General features: G+C 39.1%; 1 protein-coding gene and 2 pseudogenes across 3 annotated transcripts in view; 2 read left to right on the top strand and 1 right to left on the bottom strand.

The window, feature by feature from the left end:
* DYRK4 (dual specificity tyrosine phosphorylation regulated kinase 4) overlaps nucleotides 1–27,641 on the top strand; it is a 62,709-nt gene that overhangs the window by 15,116 nt on the left and 19,952 nt on the right. For 2 of the 3 annotated variants that reach the window (XM_023531573.1, XM_023531572.1), the window contains exons 2-5: nucleotides 4,208–4,301; nucleotides 25,303–25,383; nucleotides 26,104–26,220; nucleotides 26,964–27,102. In XM_023531573.1, the coding sequence (XP_023387341.1) occupies nucleotides 4,215–4,301; nucleotides 25,303–25,383; nucleotides 26,104–26,220; nucleotides 26,964–27,102 (424 nt within the window). In that variant the 5' untranslated portion in view covers nucleotides 4,208–4,214. Of the gene's footprint in view, nucleotides 1–4,207; nucleotides 4,302–6,795; nucleotides 6,813–25,302; nucleotides 25,384–26,103; nucleotides 26,221–26,963; nucleotides 27,103–27,641 lie in introns of those variants that run through there. The other variant, XM_011361796.2, reaches the window with a different exon arrangement.
* LOC111740954 lies at nucleotides 8,909–9,027 on the top strand (annotated as a pseudogene).
* Nucleotides 22,847–22,965, bottom strand: LOC111740956 (annotated as a pseudogene).

The following is a 27,641-nucleotide window of genomic DNA, read 5'->3' as shown; positions in this document are numbered from 1 at the left end:
TGTGATAACTCCAAAAAGTAAATACTGGTCTAGGGTACATTAATAGAAATATAGTGACCAGATGAGAGATGTAAAGTTCTCACTGCCTAACTTAGCATTGATTATAACATAATCTAGACTAGAAGCCTGTAGCTACTTTAAGAGAGGTCATTAAAAAAAGTTAGAAAACAGAGAGGGACGATCACAATAAGTTGTCTCTATTATGCTTAGATTCTCTATTATATGAGGGGTTTGAAATAAAACTGCTGAATGCCTGGAGATTAGTAGGTGCTGGGAAGGCAAAAAGCCACTATTCTGAATATTTAAGAACCCTTGAGTAGAAGAGAGGATAGATTTTTTGTTGTCGTTATTCTGCAGAGGATAATAAGTGTCAGCGGAGGATATGTTGCTCAACATCATTTCTTCCAACCAACACTTACTGAGTACCAACCATATGTAAACTAACAGCTGGGTGTGAAATGGGGTGCCTGGAAAAACCATGGGCTCTGTCACAGAAATATTCAAGCAGAGACTGATCCCCATGAATACTCTAGCAGTGGTCCCGACCTTTTTTGGCACTAGGGACCAACCAGTGCTCCTATGAGAATCTAAAGCCTGATGATCTGAGGTGGAGCTGAGGCAATGATGATTTGCAGCACTGGAGAGCGGCTGCAAATACAGATGAAGCTTCGCTCCCTTACCCGCCACTCACCTCCTGCTGTGAGGCCTGGTAACTAACAGGTCACAGACTGTTACTCCTGCTCTAAAGAGGATTCTTGCCAAGGAATCCTTCACACAACAGGTATAAACAAGATATAAAACATTTTAATTCCTTTCCTACATAGCCGAGGGTAGAAAAATGGGTAAGAAGCCCTCCAAAACCTTCTTCAGCTCCTAAGGGTCTGTGAATCTGTGGACCATGAAGAGTTTTAAGGAGAATTCCAGGGGGCTAGGGACTTCCCTTTGGCAGAAGAGAGAGTAACAAATACATTAAGTACATTATCTACTGTTAACAGAAATACAAAGGGCATCTCTGAATATCTTACATGGCCACAATTTCTGCCCCATAGCTAGGCCCCCAGGGAATAAAAGTCAAGGTACTGACTATTGAAGTAGAAATACTGAAATAATAATGGATAAATCTCAAAGAGATATTTCCTTTCTGGGCACTGAAGTTTGGTATACATAGATAATGCATTATGCATAAAATACTGTGCATGTGGTAACACACCATCACTACTGCTTATGGGTCTTGCCCACCAGACTTTGAACTCCTGAAAGCAAGAATTCTGTTTTACTTATCTTTGAATTCCCCACACTTAGCACGTGGTGGCCTGAAGTTTTTTGATGTATTGATCTTAGATTTCTCCTTCTTTGACAAATTTGTACCAAGAGCTTTCAATAGACAAGCCATTGTCCTCAACCCAATGAGAAATATAAAAAAATTAAATTAAATACAAGCTCATCATCCCTGTTCCCAAGAGACTCACAATCAAGATGAGACGAAAATATATACATCTAATATAATCAACACTAAAGCTATTGACCAAATGGCAAAATGTTTCCCACAGACGAAAGTGTTGAAATCCAAAGAAAGGAGATTGGTATAGGCTGGTATAGTTTGGTAGAGAAACTCTGGTCTTCATGTAAAACAATAGGAGAAATTTTTTGGTTTCAGTTCTCAAAGCCATATTCACTCTAGCGCTAAGCTGAGTTTATTATTTTTCATCATTCACACAACAGGTATAAACAACATATTTTAATTCCTTTCCTACATAGCTCACCACATCTTTTGAGGATAAAAAGTGGCATTTGTGATTCTTTGAGTGTTGGTTAAGTGTAACGGGTTAAGTGAAAGCCAGAGAGAATGCATTAAGAAAGGCTTAAAACAGTCTTTAGTAACCACAAAATTATCCAAAGGAGAGAATTCATGGAATAAGTCACAACAGAACTCTCTTTACCACCCCCTTCTCCATCCCCCTCCGCTGCCCCAATCTGGTAGAATTTAATAGCATTAGAACCAAAGAAGCTTAGAACTGGAAGGGAAATTAGAGGTCATCTAGTCCAGTCTCATCATTTTACAGATGGGGACACAGTATAGAGAAGATGAGTGACTTGCTCAAAATCTGTCTGGGGCGGCACTGAAACTAGACTCTAAGATTTTTCAGCATCTTCCTTGGATGTCAGGTTCTCTTCACCTACAGAGCTACAAAAACTAAACGGAAGAAAGAGCTCCACTTCCTTAGAAAGATGCACATTGACTTTTATTGTCTTCTACTTCCTTGTGAAGTAGATGGAGAGAACATTTGACACAGAGCTTTGGCAGGAAAAATTGTATTCATTCACCCCAGTGTTTGGATTTTACAAACCCAATGCTGAATTAATGGTCAAAGTCTACCAGTTCTGTCTCAAAAATTATTCCCAAGTTCATCCTTCCACTCTGTCCTCCTTGTCATTGCCTTGGTGGAGGCCCTCATCATCTTTTGTCTAGGTCCTCAAGATAACTTCCTACTGGGCTCCTCCAAACCATGCTCCATGGTATCACCAGAGAGATGGTCCTAAAATACAAATCTGGCCTTGTCGCCCTTAGAATAGCCACATATATGCCCCAATGCCCTACATGGACTATGCGACTCTATAATCTTACCTCCTCTCTTGGTGTCCAGTAACTATACTAGAAGTTTCTGGAAAAAGCAATGCTCTTTTGTACTTTTATGCTTTGCACAGTCTCATCCATCTACCCTTGACTCCATGCCTATTCTGTTTATTCTTCAAGGACAGTTCAACTCTGCTCAGGTGTGAGGACTTCCTAAGCTTTTTCAACATACTCAGCCACCATCCTGAAGGGCGCTGCATTAACTCTTTGCACAGGCCTGTAGGACTGCATGACCTTGGGTACTCTAATAACCTGCTTACGTGTGTCTCTTCTAGATAATGAGCAAATATTTGTAGAAAGGAAGGGAAGGAAAGAATGAAATTGTGATCATTTTGCAGGGAAGCTTTTACTTTTTGTTTGCCTTTGCATCATTTTTTCATATTATTGGGTGTGAGTGTGTGTTAAAATTAATGTTCCCACTCACTTCCTCCAGCTCCACTTCTCAATAAACTTTATATAGTTTATTTTCTAGATCTTTCAATATGCCTGATAAAGACATGAAAACATCTTGTTTTTTTTTCTTAAATAAATATGGAATTATGCATATTTTTCTGTTTTTACTCAATGTATTATGGACATACATAAAGCTTTATCTCATTTTTAAAAATGACTGTGTCATGTTCCATAATACATCTGTGGCATATTTTTAAACTCATTACATATAGAAAAGTAATTTCTGATTTTTTCAACATTATGCTGCAATAACTGTTGGTGTGACTTGTCTTCAGTCTTGTAAATAACTTGAAAATTGTGATGTTACTATTTATCATTCATTGTGTCTGTAAGAACCTACCATTGGGATAATTTACAGAAGCTGTGATAACATTCTCATCAGTTCCTGTTCAGTCCCTATTTCACATATTCTTAACTTCCTTAGTTCTTTCTAGTATTAGGGGCCAAAAGGGGACTTCCAAGAGACACGAAGTGGAGACTCAGCTATAGTCTGCTAATGTAACAGGAGTATACTAGTAGCATGAGAGCCCTCCAAGACTCTAACTTCTGCTTACATAAATTACCACTTTAACTAGATTCTATACACTTATGCAAGTTATTTTTTTCAACTTGCAGTGAGTTAATTATTTGTAGAGCTGTGCTCTGAATGAAGAAGGTGCAAAAATGACCAAATGAGATCCAGGAATAGCATTTCTACCAATTTCCCCCTTTTCTTTTTCTATAGGTATTAAGCTACCAAGTGACAACTAGTATATCTATATTTTAGGGAAAATGGTGTTTGTGGCAAGAGAATGGTTTACTTTGCAGTTAGCAAGGGGAAATGAGTCTTTTCACTTGGTGTTCTAAACTGCTTACCACCTCATTAGCTCATCTTCCTTCCTTGGCTCCTGTCTCCCTCTGCCCTGAGCACTTGAAGACTAATGCCAAGATGCCCCCTCTCCCCACCTCATCAGCCACCAGAAGGGAAACAAAAGGAGCAGCAGAGACTCAGCCACTGCTATTAGACCTGACACTTTTCTTTCTCCAAGCCTGCCTATGTTCCTCGCATCCCTGGGCATGGGGGCCATTACTTATATTTTGTTCCTGCTGCCAATTTATTTTTTACTCTTTCTTCTGCAGGACTAAAATGGATGCTAAAAAGCCAAGGAAATGCAGTTTGACATCCTTCCCAAATTTGAAAACAAGAAAGAAAGAAAATCTCGCCTTTGTGAAGGTAAGGATCCTGGTCTTTAATCGGGGGAAGAGAATGGCATCATCATGAAGACTTGGGGACCCAGGACCCATTGGAGATTATTGTGTTGCAAGCACCTTTGACGACAGGATGAGGAGAAGGAAGGTGTGGGAGGACCAGGCTAATTCGCAGAGCCAGGACTGGGCAGGCTTGGATGGGAAACTGACAGGAGGGCCGGAGTTCAGTTTTATGAACTTCAGGACTGCAAGGCCTTAATTGAACAGGTGACTTGTATTTGTGGAGGCCCTGGGCTAGTGTCTTTTATTCTGCTCTATATTTCTGGAACCATACTGGAAATCTCCTGGAATGGTTCTGAACAAGTATGCAAGAACATTTCCAGAAAAGATCTGCTTTTTTACCCCCTAACACAGACATGGTATCTTTCTTTTTACTCTGTTTCAAAAACTAGTGAAATGCCACAGCAATGAAGGTAATATTGTGATGTGGTAACTTTGTAATTACCATCTATAAAATCAATTTCTAAATCAGGTATAACTTTTAATCTAACGACCTCAGTTTGAATTCCACAGCTTACTCAAAAGATTGTATTCTTTGGGTTCTTTGTTCTGAAAAATTTGCAGCAAACTTTAGCCCAGAGATTCAGGTTTGACTTTCTGGATTCCGCCTGCATCATTGATTGGAAGAGCTAGAGTTTAGCAGTCTACCAAAGGCTTGGTGAAAATTCTCCCCTCTGTAGATCACAAGCCACCTCCTTAAAATTATAACTCTTAGGTCACCTTTTCTAAGCAGCATTTCTGATTTAACCCTAGCATTCTCCCCTTCAGGGTTATAACTCAGAAAATGGACCTTAATACAAAGTCCATTGTTCTCCACCCCTACCTCTGCCATCACCATATACAACAAAAACATTTATTTTGCAATTCATGGGTACAAAAATGTACTAATACCTAGAACACTTCTTTCAATAAAATAAAAATTAATACACAATATTTGAAATAGTAAATCTATAGCAAAGCATGATAATATAATAAAGATAACATTCTGTTAGTTCAAATTTTTAAATATTATGGAAACAGAAAGAGAATGGTCTTGGTCATAATCTCACTTAGCAAAACCATCACAAGTTTTGCAACTGTTTTTAGTTGCTCGAGCTCACATTTAGTGAGTTCTTAGATGAACCTTAGAGGCAAGTACTATCATATCCCTATTTTACAGATGGAAAAACTGAGATTCAAGTGAAGTTAACTAGTCATGGCCATAAACCAGTGAGTGGAGGACTGAATTCAAACCCATATTCTTGTTTTTCTGTAGTTAATCTTTTTAATATTAAATTTATTGGGGTAACATTGGGTAATAACATTAAATGATTTTCAAATGTACACAATTATAATTTGACATATGTGTACTCTATTGCATGCTCACCACATGAAGTCTAGTTTCCTTTTGTTACCATACGTTTGACCTCCTTTACCTGCTTCACACTTCCTTTTTCCCCTTTCCCCTCTGGCACCCACCATTCTGTTGTTTGTATCTATGAGTTTGTTCTGGTTTATTTCATTTGTTTGTTGCTTTTTTGTTTTATATTTCACATGAGTGAAATCATACAGTTCTTGTTCTTTCCATCTAACTTATTTCACTTAGCATGATACGATACTCTCAAGATCTACCCATGTTGTCACAAATGGCAATATTGCACCTTTTCAGTGGTCGAGTAGTATTCCATCCTATATACGTACCACATCTTTTTTATCCAGTGATCGGTCAAAGGATACTTAGGTTGTTTCCAAGTCTTTAATAATACTGTTAATAATGCTGCAATGAACATAGGGGTATATATGTATATTTATAAATAAGTGTTTTTATATTTTTCAGGTAAATACTCAGAAGAGGTATTGCTGGATCATATTGTAGTTCTATTCTTAACTTTTTGAGAAACCCCATACTGTTTTCCATAGTGACTGTACTAATAATTTTCATTTGCCCTAATGGTGTGCAAGGCAAACTCATATTCTTAACCACTCTATCCATGCCTCTTTGCCAAGTAATGTCAACTCTGTTAAATGCTGTCATATGCAATTTCTTAATATGTTTATATGAATTTTAAGGAAAGCAAATTTCTGTTGCAATTACAGTGACAGGAGCTGTCGGAAATAAAATAAAAGTCATAGTGAAGATAAATTCATTCATGTTGTATTTTATGATAGTGCTGGCAAATTGACAATATCATTTAAAAATACTATTTAAACATAACTGTTGTATTCATATTGGTAATTATTCTGATGGGCTCTAAATAAATGTCTTTTTACCATCTGTTTATTTTTTCCCAGTGGGCTTCTCATCCAATTGAATTGAATAGGCTTAAGTAAGGAAATGTAAACAAGACAATGGCTGTCCTCAGAACATGAAACCTTGGTTTTTGGTGGATAGTTATATTAATTGGAGGATGAAAAGAATGAATTATAATCCTTTCACCTAAAAAAACATTGAAGATGAGAGAGCTATGGATCTCAGTATATCAACTGCCCCAAGCAGGTGTTGAAAAGTTATTTTAGATATTTAAATAAATTAATAATAATTTATATTTATTTTATGCTATTTACTATGTTATAAAGATAATGTTTACAATAATAATTCAATATTTAAATATTTTCTAGATGGATTTGGGTTTCAGCTAAGGGAGTTTTTTAAATGTGATTTTTAATCATCTATTTCACCTGGCTTTAAGATAACAGGTCTTAATATAAGATGAAGTAACATACCATTAGCAATATTCGTATTAGTAACATATGATTATATTAATGTAATAATATATAGTGTTTCGTAATATATGATTTTTAAAAAAATGCCCCCATTCCTTTGGCCAAAACGTGGTAAGATATTAAAGCTCCATCTACCATAGAGAGACCTTTGTCTTTGTTGTCTGTGGAGAGTCCCCAACCTTTCAGCTTAGCTAGCAAGGATCACAGGACTCTGATTGTGGCTCTCAATTACACAGGATATCTATGCCTTTCAGGAATATGCTCTCATGTTATAGTTTATCTCAAATGCTGGCAGTAGGAATATACCACCCCTGAACTGCGGTTATCTCAGCTAGTAAGTTGGAAGATATTTGGCTTTTCTGTTAACTATTCAAAGAAAAGAATGTTGCCTCGCAGCCAGCTTCTGGGACTAGAGCAGCTAGCAGAGCTGCAGGGTGTCAGGATCCTTCTCCTCTCCCAGGAGAAGGATCTGGGAGAGGCCCAGGGAAGGGAGCTTTGTTAATTTAGGATGTTTCTTTACAAGTTCCCTGACAATTGATGAGTAGGTGCTACAAAGTGTATTTTAAAGTGTGCTTAAGACGCATTTCCTATTTTCAACACTGGAAGATTAAGATTTGTTCTATTATTTCTCTTCTGTCCTTTAAGTCATTCAGTTGCTGGATACCACCTTCTTAAACAGGCCTTCCCTCACCACCCTTCTATTTATATATGTGCTTGTTTACTTGTTTATTGTTTACTTCACCTTCTAGAACTGCAATGTCTGATACTGCAGCCACTGGCCACATGAGGCTATGAATCCCCTGACATGGGGTTAGTTCAAATGGAGTGAAATGTGCTATGAGTGAAAAATGCACACCAGATTTCAAAGACTCAGTACAAAAAAAGAATGCAAAATATTGTTATTTTTTAATAATTTGATAAATTTTATAGTATGTCAATCATTTTATATTGATTACATGTTAACATAGTATTCTGAATATAGTGTGTTAAACAAAACATATTAAAATTAATTTCACCTGTCTTTTTTACATTTTTAATGTGGCTATTAGAAAATTTGGAATTACACATGTGACTTGTTTTCTTTTACTACGTGATAGTGCTGCTCTTGAATGGAAGCTCCTTAACAGGAAAAAATATTCTTGGTCTGCTCGGTGCTAAATCCCCAGAATGCAGTACAGTGCCTGGCACAGATTAGCCCTTGATGAGTACTTGTGAAATAAAAATCAGGAAAGTGTTTATTCACTTATTTCCTCTACAAATATTCATTAAGTGCCTATTTATTTTAAGCATTGTTTTAGGTGATGCGGATTCAATGGAGAGCAAAACAGAACAAAACAAAACAAAAAACAAAACAAAACAAAACAAAACAAAACAAAACCTTTCATGTAGCTTAAAACTGGAATTCTTTGTAGAAAGACCAGGTAGTTCAGCTACATGCTGAGAAGGGCAATAATGACCAATAATTTTCCTCAGTGGTCAAGAGATCAGACTGAACTAGATCAGTGGTCTCAGCCGTGGCTGTATATTTACATTCACCTGGGGGAGGTATTAAAGACCACTGAAATCAGAATTTCTAGGGGTCATGGACATTTTTTTAAAAGTTTGTTTTTTAAGTTTCTTTCTTGTTAATTATCCTATAATCCAATCACTGCCATGCTTTCTCCCACCTCCAAGTAATGTTCTTTATATCCCCTCTTTTATTTCAAATGCATAAAAGAAGCTGCAAAACTGTTATTCTATGGAGCATTTGAGATCTTGCTCCCTGGCATATGTCATCGGTTTGGCTCAAATAAACTCTTACAAATATATTTTTTTAAAAGTTCCTTTCTGTCACACAGGGACAAACTCCCATTTAAACACCATCTGTGAGTCTACAGCCATGCCACCTTGAACATGCCCGATCTTGTGTGATCTCCGAAGCTAAGCAGGGTCGGGCCTGGTTAGTACTTTGATGGGAGACCATCTAGGAAGACTGGGTGCTGTAGGAGTTAAAAGAAAATAAGTAAAATTAAAATAAACACCATCTGTGAGACTCTGGTTAGATTATTCTCTCTAACTCTTGGCTGGTTGTGAAACTGGAATAGTTATTCTTACATCCCCTGATTGTGGTGGGATTAAATGAGATAAGATGGACTTGCCTAGCAGATACTGGAAGATACTGGAAGTCCAATAAATATTGGCTGCTTTACCTTCCCCGGTTCTCTCCATTTAACAGAAAGGAGTTTCCTGTAGGTGACAGGCTTATTAATGAGCATCCCACAGTAGAAGAGTAGGTATCTGAGAGCCATTCATTCTCATTCTGCGTTTCATCATTACTTCATAGGAAAAACAAACAATCTAACCATTTGATATTGCACAGGAATCGAATTCATAGTCAATTTAACTGAAGAGAGAACAAAGAGCAAAGATTCCAGTTGCCAGTTTTGCCTACATTTTGTGTGGTTCACTATTATTTACGGTAATGAATTCATCTTTTAAATGCAAATGGAAGGCTCAGGCTAGAAGAACTTATGATGGTCATAGAACTAAACATTAAAACATTTAAAATATAACCACAAACGGCCAATCTAGAATTGGTGGCTTAATGAAAAATAGGCATATAAAACAATATAATATCTATGTTTGTGGTACATTTGGGATTCTGAGGGAGACTACTTACATTCTTTTTCCCATCTTTCATAGGGCCCCACTCTTCTCTCTGAGATCTACGTAGTTAGTACTAGTTCCTTTGTTCTGCATTCCCACTGGTGCTCTCAGTTTGGAGAACAAAGACTTGAATTTACTTTCAATTGCTATGACCAAGATGCGAAGCAAGCGGCATGAGAGAGCATCTCTGAGTTCTAGAATTAATGAGGGAGAATAGATAACTTCCATTAAAAGCTTCCTTGGGCCATGACAAATGGAGTCTATCTGTTTGACACTGGAGGTGAGGATGAGGGGATATTAGAATTACAACTCCCACTCTCATATGAGTTTAGCTTTTTATATTTGTTTCTTTCAACAATATTAAGGTGGTCATCACCCCCATTTTTATAGAGGATGAAATTGAGACCTTAAGAGATAAAGCAAAAATCTCACTTATTATTATCTGATTCTGTTAATAAAAGCTGAAATCAGGATTCTGATTTTCTTCTATAATTCATTAATGCTTTTAAAAATTATTTTTTATTATTAAATGTTGAGAACACATAAAAGAATATTTAAGTATTTGTGTAAGGTTTAAATAATAATAATACAATGAATGCCCTCATGTACATCCAACACACGGTTTAAGAAAAAAGTCCTCCGTGTGTTCTTTCCCATTTTATCTCCAGCTTTGTTCTTTCTCAAGAGTGCTTTGGTTATTTGGGGTCTTTTGTGATTCCATACAAATTTTAGGTTTGTTTGTTCTAATTATGTGAAAAATGACATTGAAATTTTGATAGGGATTGCACTGAATCTGTAGATTGCTTTAGGTAGTTTGGACATTTTTTTTTTTTTTCTTAGAGAATTTTTATAAGATTTTATTTGAGCCAAACTGATGATATATGCTGGGGAACAAGATCTCAAATGCTCCATTATGGACATTTTAACAATATTAATTCTTCCCATTCAAGAGCACAGAAAATTCTTGTATATATTTTTGTTTTCTTCAATTTCTTTTATCAACGTCTTATAGTTTTCAGTGAGAACTAATGTGATAGTCTTCTTATCCATGAACATGGAAAATCTCTCCATTTATTTATGTCTTCTTTGATTTCCTTCATTAAAATGTCATAATTTTTCTTATATCGATTTTGTACACATTTTGTTAAACTTATACCTAAGTATTCCAATTTCTTGGGGATACTAATGTAAATGGTGTCTTTTTCATTTTAAATTCCAATTGTTCATTTTTGGTATACAGGAGAGCAACTGACTTTGTATATTAATCTTGTATCCTGCAACCTTCCTATAATCTTGTCTCTGTATTGTCTTTAGATGAAGAGAAGTACTTAATTAAATGTAGATAAATTTATGATATGAACTTTTTGTCTTTAAGAAATCATTCCCTACTCTAAAATCATAAAGATACAGTTACGTGCCACATAACAATATTTTGGTCAATCACAAACTGCAGATAGGATAGTGATCCCATAAGATTATAATGAAGCTGAAAATTTCTTATTGCCTAGTGATGTCATAGCTATTGAAATGTCACAGCATAGTGCATTACTCACATGTTTTTGGTGATGCTGGTGTAAACCTACTGTGCTTACAGTCATATAAAAATATATCACATATAATTACGTATAATACATAATACTTGATAATAATAATAAAAGACTATGTTAGAGGTTTATGTATTTACTATACTTTTTATCATTATTTTAGAGTATACTGTTTGTATTTATAAAAAAAGTTTGCTGTAAAACAGTGTGCCATGTTATGCCGGCAGCAGCTTCATTCATATTGTGTTCACCACGTCTCTTGATTGCATCATTTTCTCTTACGCTTGATTTAACCTAGTTTGTTTTGTACAGTAACATACTGTCCAGTTTTGTAGCCTAGGCAATAGGCTACACCAGATAGCCCAGGTGTGTGTGGTAGGCTATCTCATCTAGGTTTGTGTAAGTGCTCTATGATGTTTGCACAACAGTGAAATCACCTAATGACAGATTTCTCAGATCATATCCCTGTCATTAAACAGCGCATGACTGTACAGATATATCTTCCAAACGTTTTGTAATTTTTTGTATTTTATCAATTCTGAAAAATTCTCTGAGCTGTTTTGTCTTTATGTCTGCCATGTTCTCTCTCTTCTGAAACTCTGTTTAGATGTATGCTAGACCTCACTCTATCCGCCATGTTTCTAATCTCTGAACATATTTTTCATCTCTTTATCTCTTTGTGTTGCTTGCTGGATAATTTCTTCAAACTTGTCTCTTCCAGTTTACTAATTCTTTCTTTAGCTATGTGTAGACGTGCTCGCGGCGTGCGCCTGGGGCCTGGCATACCCAGGGTATGGTCTGTGTAGTTCCACCTGGGGTGCGACCCTGGGCCTGGCACACAAGGTGTATGGTCTGTGGCTCTGCCTAGGTCACGAACCCAGGACTTTCTGCGTGTAAAGCAAATGTGCTAACCACTACACTATGGAGCCATTCCCTAGTTTCTTATTTTTTAAAGCATATTATGTATCATTATTTTGTAATTTTTACTCAATAATTTCAATATATGGACTTTTTGAGTTGGGGGAATCTTATTCTGATGTCTATAGTTTCTGCCAGAACTTACAGTACCTTGTTTCCTTGTGTATTATGTATTTTTTTTTTTTTTTACTGTGAGGTTAATAGTCTTGTTTTCAGAAAATAAAACAAGCTGAGAGTAAAGGGCTCACCAAAGTAATACAAGTAGCAAGTAGCAGAGCAAGAATTCTAGTCAAAGTCTTTGTGACTCTAAACTCTCTCTCTCTATTTTTTATATCCTGTGAAGACTTAAAGACCCTTGACTGATTAATTCTTTCATAAATCATCCCACAAGTGTTTACTGAGAGCCAAGTCAAGCATTGTCCTTGCTTCTGGGGTACAAAAAATAAACAGTATACATCTCCTTCTTGCTTAGTATGCACTGTCTACTGGGAGACATAAACATGTAAATGGATAAGTGACAATAAGGCATGGTAAGTGGACTCAGTAAGGTAGAAACAAAGTTCTCTGGGAACCTAGAGAAAATTTCTTAAGTCATTGGCTAATGCCTAGGCACAACATCATGCTTCACTGATGTGCCAGTCAGCTATGCAGTCCTATCAAGTGGCATAGTTACAGGGCTAATAATTCACATTTTCTCAAGTAAATGATGCCCCCTGGAGTTAAGCAAGGGTGCCACATGGTGAGCTGCAGGGAGGGCATTTCAGGAAGAAGGAATAAAAGAGCAAACACATAGAATAAATCTAAATCAATGGGAATAGAGCCTTAGAAATCATCTACTTAGTCTTTCTACATGATGCATAAATCCACTTCTGTTATAGGGAATTTGGTGTCTAATTTATTTAATTAATTTAGAATAAGCACTTACTTTCTGAGCAACTATATCCAAGTGTCATCTCAATAAATGCATGATCTTATATTTAATTAAAGACCTTTGGAGGGGAAGTGTTTATAATCCCTTCACACCTAGTTTCAGGGCAGAACAAAAAAGAGTTCAGAGGAGATTTTCTGATGGCAGCACGATACAGTAGAAGGGCACTTAAGGGCATAGATTCTAGATTCAGGTTTGCTACTGTTGTGTTATCTTGGACAAGTCACTTGGATACCTTCTTAGCTTCTTTTTCTCCATCTATAAAATGAGGTCATTTGACTACAGGTCCCCTAAGGTGGCTTCTAGCATCATGATTTTCCAAGCTCCATGCCCAGAGGTCCAGAAGGGGAAGTATCTCCACCAAGTCCATTCATAGAGTGCATTAGAAAATGGCTTCAAGTGTCTGGGCTTACAGGCTCATGCTTTCGCCATTCCCTCAACCTTTAAGGACAGCCAGGGTCTCCTTCCTCCACCTTCACCAGGGGCATAGCCTGGTGGGCAGGACCCCAGGGAATACATGCATCAGTGAGATGAAAACCTGGTCCTCCCAAGTGGTTGGCCACATTCACTTTGCTAATAGGTCTCCAGGGCCCAGCCTTGGCTGCAAGTGTAATCAGGAGGCCACTCCCCTCTGGCTAGGCATCATGAGTTTCTTCATTTACAGCAAAGGGGCTTTAAAGTCAGAATTTTAGCTAGAAGAGGCAGTGGGTGAGATGCTGCTATTTGCCTAAGGCCTGTGCATATGGTAGCTTAATGCTTTAGCTGAGGATGTGTGGAGACTGGGCACTTCCCTCGTTCTCCCAGATCGCGGAGGTGTTCTGCTGGGCCTAATCACTGAACATGTTTGTTCTTTAGAGAATCCCCAAAGATTTCTCTTCTCTCTCCTCATCACCCCCTCTCCCTGCTTTAATGCATTTGTTTTGAACTCTCGATCGTTCTGGCCTTTGGAAAGGGATTACGAAGCCCATAAGAAGGAAGCTGTGATTTTATATCACAGAACTTGAGCTTTTTCTGCCCTTCCAACCTTGACCAGGCACTTGGGGATTTTTTGTTTTTTCTTTTTTCTTTTCTTCTTCTTTTTTTTTTTAAATGTGGAAGAGGAAGAGACAAGGAGGAGCCAGCTGAAAAAAATTTTAAAAATAGCTTGCGAGGTATGATTGAGGTGGGGTAGTTTGATGGAGGTGTGCCTTTCTGAAAAGGCTGGGTGGCCTAGGTGAAGGGAACCAGGTAACCCTGATGCCTGCTGAGAACCCTAAACTTTACAGATGAGGACATCCAGGGTTCTGTCCCAGGTAATAAGATGAGGCCATGTGTCTTGGGGTTCTGCTCTAGGGACCAGGACTATTATCCTTTAGCTCTCAGAGTGAAGGGACAGGAAATGTACTCCCCTGTGATCCATGGGTTAACTGTGCATGTAGGGGTCGGGGCTTGGCACGATGAGAACGTAAAATAGAGAAGGAGAAGGCAGAATGGCACTGGATAGAGGATACTTGTGCAGGACATAGGACTGGAGATTTTACTTTTCTATGTGCCTCCCTCTGTTCTGACAGAAGTTACATGCCAGTGTGACTCATGGGAATAGTCTCCTGCCTGATAGGGTTTGCAAAGTTCTTATTTCCTAAAATGAATCATCTCTTTAATCTAGTTCCCCAGTGCTAGGAAGTCTTCTTTGAGTAGAGATTCATTTATTTGGGACAAAGCACTTCTTTTTCTGAGAATTCTCTTTGAAAGTGCAATTGCCTTTGCGAAGAGGGTATAGATAAGGGGGATTCTCTTGTATAAACTAGCTGATTAGAAGGCTTTCCTTCCCAAAGGACATGCCGGGGAGCAGGAGAGCACTGATCCTTGGTGGGAGTGGAAGTCACTTGGAGTGGGAATGTGGACACCTGGGAAAGGGTGGACTACCAACCAAGAGGATATGCTGGAGTCAAAGCTCAACTTCTCCCAGGGTGGCTTAGAGCCATCTCAAATCTTTGAGGACAAGTACTCGGATTTCCTGTTCTCTCAGTCTCTCCCTCCCTCCTTTCCTTCCTTCCTTTGGCAAATATTAGGTGTCTACTATGTGTGAGATACCATGTTAGGCCTCAGGATTCTCAGATGAGACCTGGATATTTTATTAAAGAGTCTTGGTCTGGCAGGCAGATGTAAAACAACATTGTGCAACAAACCTTTGCAGGTGCTGTGATTGGAACAAGTGCAAAGTGCAGGGTAGCGGGAGTATTATAAATGCAAGAAGAATGGTTACAGAGGATTCTTGGAGAACGTGGTACCTTGGCTGAGGTTCTAATGCGGGCAAATTCACCAGGTACATGACAGGGGCTTGGAGTGGTGGAAGTAGTGATGGGGTGGGTTATGGGAGAGCATTCCAAGAAGCAGCAGGAATAAAAGTGTTGAGATGTGAAATAGTATGGTGTTTAAAAACTGTAAGTCGTTCATAATTGCTGGAGCTAAAAGGGCAGGGACAGATACATGACAAGGGACAAGACTGGGAGGTTTTGTATACCAGAACTTCTACGCCCTGGGACATCACTGAGGACATTTAAGAAACAAGATCAGATGTTGATGTTAATTTCTTTCTATTTATTTATTTATTTATCTATTTATTTATTTAAAAATATTTTTTAATTATAGTTGACATACAATATTATATTAGTTTCAGGTGTTCAACATAGTGATTAGACATCTATATAACTCATGAAGTGATCGCCCCAATAAATCTAGTACCCATCTTACATCTTACATAGTCATTACAACATTATTGATTATATTCCTTATACTATACTTTATATCTCCATGAGTATTTTGTAACTACCATTTTGTACTTCTTAATCCCTTCTCCCTTTTTCACCTACTCCCCCAATCTCCCTCCCATCTGGTAACCCTCAAAATGTTCTCTGTATCTATGAGTTTGTTTCTGTTTGTTTGTTTTGTTCTTTAGATTCTACATGTAAGTGAAATCATATGGCATTTGTCTTTTTCTATCTCTCTTACTCTGCCTAGCACAATACCCTCTAGGTCCATCATGAAATATGTTCTTTCGTCCCTTTACTTTTAGTCTGTGTGTCTTTTAATCCTGAAATGAGTCTCCTGTAGGCAGCCTAATAAGGGTCTTGTTTTCTTATTCATTCAGCCGCCCTATCTTTTGATTGGAGCACTAATTATTTTTCACTTGAAGTACTTGTTGATAGATATGTAGTTATTGCCATTCTTTATTCATATTTTTGGTACATATTTTTTTCTTCTTAAGTTTCTCCAATATTTCCTGTAATTCTGACTTGGTGGTGATGAACTCCTTTAGCTGTTTCTTGTCTAGGAAGCTCTTTATCTGTTCTTTGATTCTAAATGATAGGTTTGCTGAGTAGAGTAATCTTGATTGTAGGTCCTGGCTTTCTATCATTTTGAATATTTGTGCCAAGCCCTTCTGGCCTGAAAAGTTTCTGTTGAGAAATTGACTGACAGTCTTATGGGAGCTCTCTTGCAGGTAACTAATTGATTTTCTCTTGCTTCTTTTAAGATCCTCTCTTTGTCTTTAAAGTTTGGCATTTTAATTATGATATGCCTTGGTGTGGGCTTTGGGGGACTCATTTTGTTTTGGACTCTCTGTGCCTCCTGGGCTTCTATGTCTATTTCCATCACCAGGTTAGGGAAGTTTTCAGTCATTATTTCATCATTATTTCTTGAAATAGATTTTCAATTTCTTGCTCTCTCTCTCCTCCTTCTGGTACCCCATGTGATACAAATACTGTTGTACTTGATGTTGTCCCAAAGGCTCCTTAAACTATTCTCATTTTTTTGGTTTTTTTTCTTATTGCTGTTCTGATTAGGTGTACTCTCTTACCTCATCCTCTAAACAGCTGATGCAACTCTCTGCTTCTTTCAATCTGTTAATTCCCTCTAATGTACTCTTCATCTCAGATATTGTAGTCTTTACTTCTGACTGGTTCCATTACGTTTTCCATCTCTATTTTTATGTTTTCTATCTCTTTGTTAAAATTCTAAGTTCATCTACTCTTCCCCTAAGTTCATTGAGCATCCTTATAACCAGTGTTCTGAACTCTGCATAGTAGATTGCTTGTCTCTACTCTGTTTAGTTCTTTTTCTGGAGCTTTGTTCTGTTCTTTCATGTGTGACATGTTTCTTTGTCTCCCCCATTTTGGTTGCCTCCCTGTATTTATTTCTATGTATTAAGTAGGGGTCCTAAGTCTCCTGGTCTTAGTAGAGTGGCTTTATGTAGTAGATGTCCTGTGGGGCCCAGGGGCACAGTCTTCCCTGGTCACCTGAGCGAGGTACTCAAGATGTGTCTTTTGTGTGGGTCGTGTATGCCCTCCTGATGTATTTGAGCCTTGGCTGCTGTTTGCACTTTGATGGGAGGGTTTGACCCTTGAGCTGATTGGTTGCGAGGATTACCTGGTGAAGGGCTGACACTATGGAGCAGGATTCACTTTAGCAGGACTCTACTGCCTGCCAAGTCTGCTCTTCGGGTGTGTCCTCCTCAGATGCAGCCTTGGGCGGTGCTCCAGGTCATAGTTGGTTGAGGCAGGCCACTGGGTGTGCCGGCCCAAGGGCCTCTTAGGAGGAGCCCAGCTACAGGCCAAGTTTAGCCACAGCCTGAGCACTTCCAGGGCTACCTGGTAAAAGTGACCAAGCAATCTATTCAGATGGCTGCCAACCATGCTGGGCTTATAAGTGCCTTGAGAGGCCAAGCCAGAAACCAAGGCCAGCTGCCGCTAGTGCTGGGCTTGGTGCTGCTCAGCAAAAGTACAAGGCACACCAAGTCCAGATGCTGATTCTTTGGGTTTTGTGAGCCTTTGAGAGAATTTAAGAAAGTCCACAACATAAGCCAAGACAGGCCATTTGTATAGAATAAACCACTGGAGGCACCTTGAATGGGCCTGCAGAGTCTCAGGCAGTCACTTGGCAGAGCAACTTGTGTTATCCAGGTTGATGGAGACTCGCATATGGTGGTTGCCTGTGTCTGTACTGTAGGATAGGGGAGAGCTCAATCGAGGAACAATGAATACTGCCAGCACTTCTATTTGGGAAAAAGCTGCCCTTTAGCCTTCACCTTAAAACCAGACAATTCAGTTACTCCTTCTATGTCCCTGGCACTCTTCAAGCAGCTGCCCCAGCACTGGCACTCAGAGTGAGTGAGTCCATCGCTGAGTAAGTCCATGTGTAGACTCTTTAAGAGGAATGCCTGCAAATCCCATTGCCCTCTGTCTCACTCAGCCATAATCTGCTGGTTTTTCTCAGCCAGACGGTATGTGGACTTCTCTTCCCAGCACTGGACCCCTGGGCTGGGGAGCCCAGTATGAGCCCGTTGCTCCTGGGGCAGAGGGGAGGGGACTCTGCAACCAAGATATCCTTCCTGATTCTCAATCACCACACGCAGTTGTGAGACTGGACTATTTTGCCTCTCCTTCCCTCCTACCAGCCTCAAGGTGACCTCTTATGTATGTTCCCAGTTATATGACTTCTCTGTTCAGCCAGACCTCAGGAGACTCCCAGTGATGGTTGCTATGTAGTTTCATTATAATTTTGGTATGGTTATGAGAGGAGACATGCACAGCTTCTACATCTACTCCATCTTGGCTGGTCCTCGAGATAATGCCATTTAATTTCTATAGTCATTTAGATGGCAGAGAATGGGTTGTGGGAGGGTCAGGGAAACTTGCTTAGGAGACACTTGCAATAGGTGCCTGAACTAGGGATATGGTGGGTAAAGAGTCTTAAACGAATAACTTCTTTCTCACATAATTATGCTTCTCATGGTAAGAAATCATAAATTTTAATTTGCACATTTGTAAAAACATCTCACTTTCACTGCTGCAAGTGAGAGGGCTATACTTACTGCAGTCATCTTGTGTAGATTGATCTAGACTCGTAGTAAAGAAACTTCCCTGTGACATTGTACAAAGAGGTAGCCTTCACTAGAAGCAGCCTACAGCTTATCCTGCTACCCCAACAAGAAAAATGATACTTAATGAAGACGCCATCCCCATCCTGAGACACTCAGCAAATCCAGATTGCCTCTGGAGGTGGCCCCAGCTCAGTCTAGCTCTTGCGATGATGTCATGGACATTGACACACAGGCTAAGCACTGTGTGGACCACTATATGAACCAGCCAGAGGGACTGCTCTCAAGGGCTGGCATATCATAGAGGGCCGAATATTAGTTGCCATAGAATCTCACTGTAGGGAGATAATAATTCATAAAAAATTAAGATGGCTATATCAACATTAATTGCATAAAGGAAAACCAAATTCAGAGGTGGGATTCCAAAGAGGGGATTGCATTAGGTTGCAGCTCCCAAATCCTGCTGCGCAGAACTTACTTAGGGAGCTTTTTAAAAAACATGGGTTTCTGGGCTCCATCACTAGGAAATTTGGGATCAGGTTTGAGATTTTTGTACTTTAAAATATTTTCAAGCAAATCTGAAAACCACTGGACCATGTAATCTGTGCTTAACACATTGCCTGGCACATAGACGTGCTCAGTAAATATGGTAAGAATGAAAGAGTCTCCAAAGTCCATCCCGAAGCCGTGATTCCATGTATTCTTCTGGTTGGGGAGACAGGAAGGAGGTGTCCCTGGAAGAATCTTTGAGTCACAGGAATCAATAATTGGAATAGTTTGGTAACTTTGCAGCTATTTCATGAATACCAGAGATGTGGGGGAAGGTGGGGCAGCCAGATTTCAGCTTTCCCACCTTCCTCTGAATCAGCTTTTAAGCTGAACTCAGTTTCTATTTGAGAAAGGTGAGCTGGTTTTTGCAAAGCTGTGAGATAGAACTTACCTTTTTTTTCCCCCTGAGAAAACAAGAGGTGTGAGAATCCAAGTGCCTCCAGCTCAAAATACAAAGACACAAGAAAGGTGGAGGAGGGACTCAGGATCAGGACTTGAGGCTCAAGGCCTCTGATCAGCCAACCAGGTATACGTTTGTGCAGTGCCAAGACCCTCTGGGTCCATCACCCTGTAATGACAAGCATAGTTGGAGACCCCAGGGGAATCCCAATATTTGAATGTGGACCTCAGTATGGAAAAATCTTAGCAACCTGAGGCTATTTGTGAACTCAGGGGTCTCCCTCTCTTCTTTTGATCCACACAATGCAGGGTCCATGCTCTGAGGCTCTGAGTCCAGGTCCCTTTAAAGCCTCTTCTCAAGTCAAATTCCTTCTGCTCCAGGCTCTCAGGGGCAGAGTGCTCCCTGCTGTTGTTACTGCCTTCTGGTTCCCTCCACCCCCCTTATTGCATGGAACCATTTAGAGTTCTCTTTTGTAATATATATTGTTTGTTTTTAAATAGTGATTTTTTAAATTATAAGCAGTACATGTTTATATAAAAAGTTGGAAAACAAAAGAGCTTCACAGTTGAATTCTGGTTGTTGAGGAAGCCTCTGAGAGCTGTGATAAATGCAAAAAGGAGTCCTGAAAAAGGCCCTAGTGGCTTCCTCTGATGCCCTGTCTTTTTAGCTCCCAGCCCCTTCAGAAGCTTTCTCAAGACTCTGTCCAATGTCCAGGTCTTAGACAGCATAGAAATCACCTCTTATGCTAGGTACCCCTGTGAATAGAAACTTTTTTACACTGAGATTCTAAATTTGGATACAGAGCTCAAGGTTGTTAAAGAGATTTTGTTATGTTGGCTCAGAAATCAGTGAGATACCATAGAACCATGTGGCATGAAGCTTACTGCCTTAAAGGAAAAATTCTGTTTTGCCATCATAAATATGAGAGCTCACACTTTCTTCTTTCCTGCCTCTTGGAGATGTTATGGTAGAATGAAATGTTGTTATGGGGGCATTATGTGGCTCTTGAGGTACCTGCTGGAGACAACAAGCAACCAGCAAGTTCATAAACTTGTGTAACATACAATATTGGTGCATGAAGTGTAGGTGTGCAGAGATGTACAGGTGCCCTGGTCAAGCCTGGGGCACTTAGAACCCTGGGCTGGTAGCACCTTGTTGTGAGCAGTTTCTCTTTACCCCAGGTTGTCACACAAATATAAATTTTTACATGTAGCATGATGTGAAGGTTGGGAAACACTCTTCTATACGATGGTTTTCAGTCTTGGTTCTGTAAGAGGATAAAGGTTTCATTCAAGACACACTTCTAGGGGTTACTTGAATGAATCTTACTAATGGGACTTTGGAGATTACATCTTGCTCAGCCCTCAATTCTGTGCACATTTCTCACAAATGCTCATTAAATGGACTCTGGCATGTCCAGTGATGAGAGCTCAGTACCTCACAAGAACTCATGTTCCATTTTTGGACAGCTCAAAGCTCAAGAAAATCCTTTTTTTTTTTTAAATAAATTTTTTTGTTAGTTTCAAGTATACAGTACCTTGGTTAGACATTTATATTGTTTATAAAATGATCCTCCTAATTGCTCCTTCTCTCCTCTGGTTTTTCCACTTAGCCAATATATTAATGCTAACTGCATTCCCTATGCCGTGCTCCTCATCCCTGTGACCATTGGTGAAGGGTTAAAGAAGTACACATTAGTAGTTGATCAAAGAAAATCCTTTTTATTGAGCCAGAAGCTACCTCCCTATAAATTCTATACGTTGACCCATATCAGTTTCCCATGTTAATATCTTACATTTGTATGGTACATTAGTTACAATTAATGAACAGACGTCAATACATTATTATTAGGGAAACTCCGCACTTTAGGCAGATTTCCTCAATATTAACCTAATGATCTCTCTCTGTGCTAGGATTACATCCAAGATAGCATATTATATTTAGTTCTCCAGTCTCCTAAAGCTTCTTCCTCTTGGCTGCAACAGTTTCTCAGATTTCCCTTTTCTTTTGATGATCTTGACCGTATTGAGGAATACTGGTCAGGTATATTGTAGGATAATTTTTTATTGGAATTTGTCTGTTTTTCTCATAATAAGATTGGGGTTATAGGTTTTGAGATGATGACCACTGAGGCAAAGTGCCATTTTCATCAAATCCTATCAATGGCACACACCATCAACATGATTTATGACTGCTGATGCTGACCTGAATCACTTGACTATGGTAGTGTTTGTCTAGTGTCTCTACTGTAAAGTTGCCCTTTTTCTCCCTTTCCATGCTGTGCTTTTTGGAAACCAGTCACTATGCACAGCCCGTGCTTAGGGAGTAGGAGTCGTGTTCCTCCTCCTCTAGAGTGAAGTATCTATATAATTTATTAGGAACTCTTTTGAGTGGGAGATATGTCTCTTTCCCTTATTTATTTCTTTATTAAACCATTTATTTACATCAGTATGGGCTCCTGGATATTATTTTATACTTTGAGTTATAATCCAATACTACTTCATTTTGTTGCTAAAATTGTTCCAGCTTTAGCCATTGGAAGCTCTTTCAGTTGGTTTCTGTGTCCTTTTAATATACTTTCATTAAAGTGGGGTTTTTGTTTTTTTTGAGCACTTCTTTACTTTCTGTCATTACAAGATGCTTCAGGCTCATCTTGTACATTTCCTACCTCAGTCCTAGAATCAATCATTTCTCCAAGGAGCCTTGGTTCCTCTTATTGGAGAATGGAATTAGAAACCAAGATCTGAGTGCTAGGTGTACTTGTTTCTACTGGGGTGTTATTACTTTTAGGACCTCTTAGCTGATAAAGCAAAGTGTGTGTGTGTGTGTGTGTGTGTGTGTGTGTGTGTGTGTACACATGCATATACTAACTCTTTTTTTTTTTTTAGGTGAGGCAATCCTTCGTTGACCTCACAGATTGCAAGAAACTTGTCAGCTTAAAATTCCTTATTTTTTTGACTTTTTATGACTATAGCACCTGGTCTTCCTAGGTGGTCTCCCATCCAAGGACTAACCAGGCCCGACCCTGGTTAGCTTCCGAGATCAGACAGGATCAGGCTTGTTCAGGGTAGCATGGCCGTATACATATACTAACCCTTCTATATGCACTTATCCATAAATATTTCTATATGTAGCCATCTTTATCTATATTAAGTTAAGCCTGAGTTCTTACTGATATCTCCAACTCTAATCTGTTATCATATGATGGTAATGTTAATGTTGACCTTGATTATCTATACATTTCCACTTTAACAGTGAGAAACCTGGTTCATACCATCTGCCATCCATTTGTTGTTGCTTGATTCCATTATATATATATGGCAGTATCTCAAAACGTTTGTTTTATCTTCTCTCAGATCAAACATCTTTAGTTCCTTTCATTATTTAGGCTCCACACCATTTTGCATAACCACCATCAATTCTGAGTCTCTGGTTTTCCTGTTTCATGAGAAATAAAGAAAGATCTCTCTCTCTGTTTCATAAATGAGAAAAATGAACTCTAGCATATACGAAGCACCAGTTTAAGTAATTTACACATATGAATTCAGTTAATCCACACAACAACACTTTAAGGTTGGTACTGCTATTATTCCTATATTACATGAGGAGGAGTTAATAATTCGCTGAAGGCTAAATGACTAATGAGTAGTGGAGCTTGGATTCAAAGCCAGAGTCTGCTTCAGAGTATGTATCTACGAGCATTATTTTATGCCGTATTGTTGCTAGAAAGATCTTTCTGAAGTACTGCTTTGTGTATGTAATTCCAAGCCTCGCAAACTGTTAATGGTTCACTATTAATACCAAGTACTTTAGCTTAGCGTTTAGTGCCTTCCACAACCCAATGTACACCATGCTCGAATTTAACTAGCATGAGCAGTGAAGACCCCTAAAGTATGCCAGATACTCTCGCTTCAGCTAATGAACATGCTCTCTACTGTTCCTTCCAAATACAACCCAGAGTGAGCCACACTCTTTCCAAAAAGCCCCGTATTCTCTTGGCCAGACTGCTTTCACAGTGGTCTCTTCCTTTTTTTGACACTCATTGTCCATATTTTTATTTGGTATTTATTCTGGATTGTGTTTTGTTAATGCACTTTTCATTTATCTGTTCAGTCTCTCCAACTCATCGGCAATGCCAGCTTGTCATTGTTGATGGTTATAATTTTTAATCCTCATGAACTTATTTAATGAGAAGTTGGGACTCAGTCAGGTTTGCCATTGTAGTAGTTGCTCAAATGTCATCATTATCCAGCCAATAGACAACCAAATCCTGTATATAGCACACATTAGCAAATCAAATTAGTTTGGTTTGAGGCTATGGCCCATGCTCTATGCAGTCCCTTCTCCTTTAGATCATTTCCCTTTTCTGGAAGCTGAGTCAAGATAAACTATTCTAAATAGTCCACATTATTACAGCTCTGTGGAGGGCTTAGCTGTGCTAGGCAATATTAAGTTGAAGTATTGTACCTTATTCCTATTTCAATATGGCTAGTATACCAAGTTTTACATAGGTGGGTCTGGCATCAGCTGTGTTTCAGCTTTGGATAAATATCATTTGATTCCCTAAGTGAAGGCTGGAAGGAAGAGAACCCCTTGCTTCTGCTTCAAAGAGTAGAACCTAGATTCAAGAGGAAGCTTGTTTTTGTTCTATTTTAGTCATTTCAGCACCACCATCATGATTTTTGCTGTACCTACACAGTACTCACATTGTTTTTTTAACTTAAATTTTAGTCTCATTCTAAATAATAACAAACACAAAATTATAGGTTTCATGTGCTAGCTATAGTTTTTCAAATGGATGTTAAAATAAACACATAACAATTAGATAACTGTTTTATGTATACTATACATAATTATGTCACATGCCTTCATTGTAGGCTCACCATCCTTTAAGATGCATTGTTCTGCTGCTTTGGTCTCCCCACTCCACCTCTTTCTATATGTGAATTCTCTCCTGATCAGGTCGCCTATGTTCAGGCTGGGTGACTGTATTCTGGTGGGTTCCACTAACGCACCTTCAGAGCCACTCGGGGTGAAAGCATTCCTGGGCAAGACTATGGGCATTTTCTTCTTTTTAGCAAAAAGCAGCTCAGCTTTTACTCTTACCATGTTCAGGGCTCCTAGTTAAGATTTTATTTGAAGAAAGAATTATGTGAATTTTTAAAATGTGAAAACCATAGGACAAATCAATCCAGAGTAAACACTGATAGAAATATCATTTGATTGGGCAGTTATTCATTCAGTCATTCATACATTCATCTAGCACTTCTGTAAGCCTTGCTTAGCTCTTATTGGCTTTGGGGTCAGGAGAACTGGCTTCAAGTGTATCTTGTTTATTGTAATGAAGCAAAAAAAAATGTCTAGGTGGCTTGAGGTGAAACCATGCCCAGCACTGTTTCAAGTCTCTTCCACTTGATCTAGGTTGAGAGTAAGCCTTTGGTTCAAGCTGAGAAGCCCTCTTCCAAGATCAAAAATGTCAGAATGACTCAATTATTGCCTAAGGTAAGAAATGGTACTTAGTGTCTTTTGTTTAGGAGAGGTTAAGAGCAGGTAGGTAGCCAGGGTAGTTTCTAACAGGCATTTTTGGTCAACTCAGTATAACACGATGAGCACATTCTATCTGCATCCCGATGCCCCATCTCCATATGACATTAAATGTTGCTATTTATTGATACTAAGACTACCTCTTTCCTAATCAATCAATCAATCAATCAACCAACCAATCAATCAATTAATCAATGGCAGGATTGGGAGGGATTCAAGTGAGTAGGTCAAGTCAATAATGTAGAGAAAATGGGAGCTTATGTTGCACCAAGGAAAATTTGCAGGAAGAACTTCTCCATGTTAGGGCAGTAAGATATCGAAATGATGAAAATAGTGGCCAACACTTATGAAACAGTCTATATAGATTGCCTCATCTACCTCACAAAAAGTATGAGCTTGGTCCCATTGTTGTTTGCACGGTAGTGAGGAGATTATTGAAGCTTAGGTAAAGGGTGTGATCCGTTTAAGATCTATAGCTAATAAGTGGAGCAGGGATTCAAACCCAGAGGCCATCTGCTTGACCACTCTGTTTTTCTCTGCAAAAACTTTAAAAACAGATTTAGGCCTAGATTTGGTTCAGATTCATCCTTGCCGTGGGGATGGTGCTGGAGGAGATAACCTCCTGAGACATTTTCTTGCCTGAGGCTTCTGTAACTTTTCCATTTTCTCCTTCTATAGAGTACAAACACTGGCATTACTTCACTCCCTTTTGTGGATACCAAGGGAAAGAAAAATGTGATTAACTTCCCATGCATCAGCAACAAAATCCTGCTAAAGCCACCTCTAATGTATCAGGTGAGTGCAGGGCAGTAGACGAGGCCCTGTGCAGGAAGGCAAAAGACCTGATTTCAGTCTAGAACCAAGTTTAGAAAGGCCCAGGATGGTGGGAAAAGCACAATGTCACCAAAGAGTTGGGTTCTAGTCCTGTTCTTACTCTTTACAATGAATGTAAACTTCAGCAATTAAGTCATTGACTTTCTTTTATCTACAAAACAGGCTCTCTATAGGCTTGCCACGAGGATTCATTGAGGAAAGGAAAAATGAACTGTTTGTTGTATAAATGGTAAAAGTGTACAAATGTTGTTTTTTTTTTTAATTTTATCTCCAATTCTCCCTACAATTTTTGTGTAAGGACCAAATAAGATAATGTGAGGACTAGCCAAGTTTAAAGAGATATTACACACTCATAAGTTTGAGTGTTTGTGCCCTTGGTCAAGTCACTTCATATAGTTAGGAACTGGCCTTTTCAAGAGCAGCTATAAAATACTCTTCCCATCTCTTCCTGCTATAAAATGTCGCTGGAGTTGTCAACTGCATATTGTAATATACATGGGTCTCACAGAGAATAATGAGAATGAGACAGATACTTTCTTTGAGAGAAGGACTGAGAAAACGTACTGTCTCATAATAATTACCATTTCTCCCTATAGCGACAGGAGTAGAGTCTTTCTGGAAGTTGTTCTTGGTTAGATAAATGGTTTAGGACATCCAAAAGAAGGCTAAGGGATCCTTTATCTCAAGTCTCTTGCCCTGGACAGGAGAATCAAACTCACAATCAGATGTCAGCCTCTGAGCTCCAGGCTTCAGAAAAGCCTTTACCTTCAAGCATTAACACCCAAGATCCTACACCTGAGAAGGAACCACCAAGGAAACACAAGGTGCCTCTCACAGCATCAGGTATGTCTTTCGGGGCAGCAGCAAGGTGTAGACGGGTGGTTAGAGATGGTCAGGTGTCAAGAGCTGAGCTGAACTGGAGAAGGCTAAGTTGCTAGGTGTTGGAATAGTCGATTAAGGCAACAAGCCAAAATGAAAGTAACGGTCAAAGCTTTCATCACCTTCTGTGATAGATTAAGCAGGAGGCTAAACAGAAGAAAGCACTGACTCCCCACTGTTCCATTTCCCACCATGGGCTGGCACCAGGCCAGGGGCAGATGTATCAGTACAGTAAGAGGAACTATCTCACTGCCTAGGTAGCCTGAACAGGCGTGTGTGTGTGTGTGTGTGTGTTTATGGAGGAGGAAGGGGGAGAAAATGGGATGGGGAAGATCTAGGAGCAGAAAAGTACTGAATACTGAGTCAGAGTAGGGGAAAATGTCTTGAAGTTTTTCCTGTCTTTTTAATAAAGAGGTCTTGGCAGAAGTATCTGAGGCAGACGCACCTCTGGATGGAGGTTCCTGGGTTAGATATGTTAAGAGCATGGCCACTAGGGGAACCTG

Source organism: Pteropus vampyrus, unplaced genomic scaffold (genome assembly GCF_000151845.1).
Source record: "Pteropus vampyrus isolate Shadow unplaced genomic scaffold, Pvam_2.0 Scaffold70, whole genome shotgun sequence".
In the NCBI taxonomy this organism is placed as follows: domain Eukaryota; kingdom Metazoa; phylum Chordata; class Mammalia; order Chiroptera; family Pteropodidae; genus Pteropus; species Pteropus vampyrus.
Note: the sequence above shows the minus strand (reverse complement) of the source record. Positions and strands in the feature narration are given on the sequence as shown.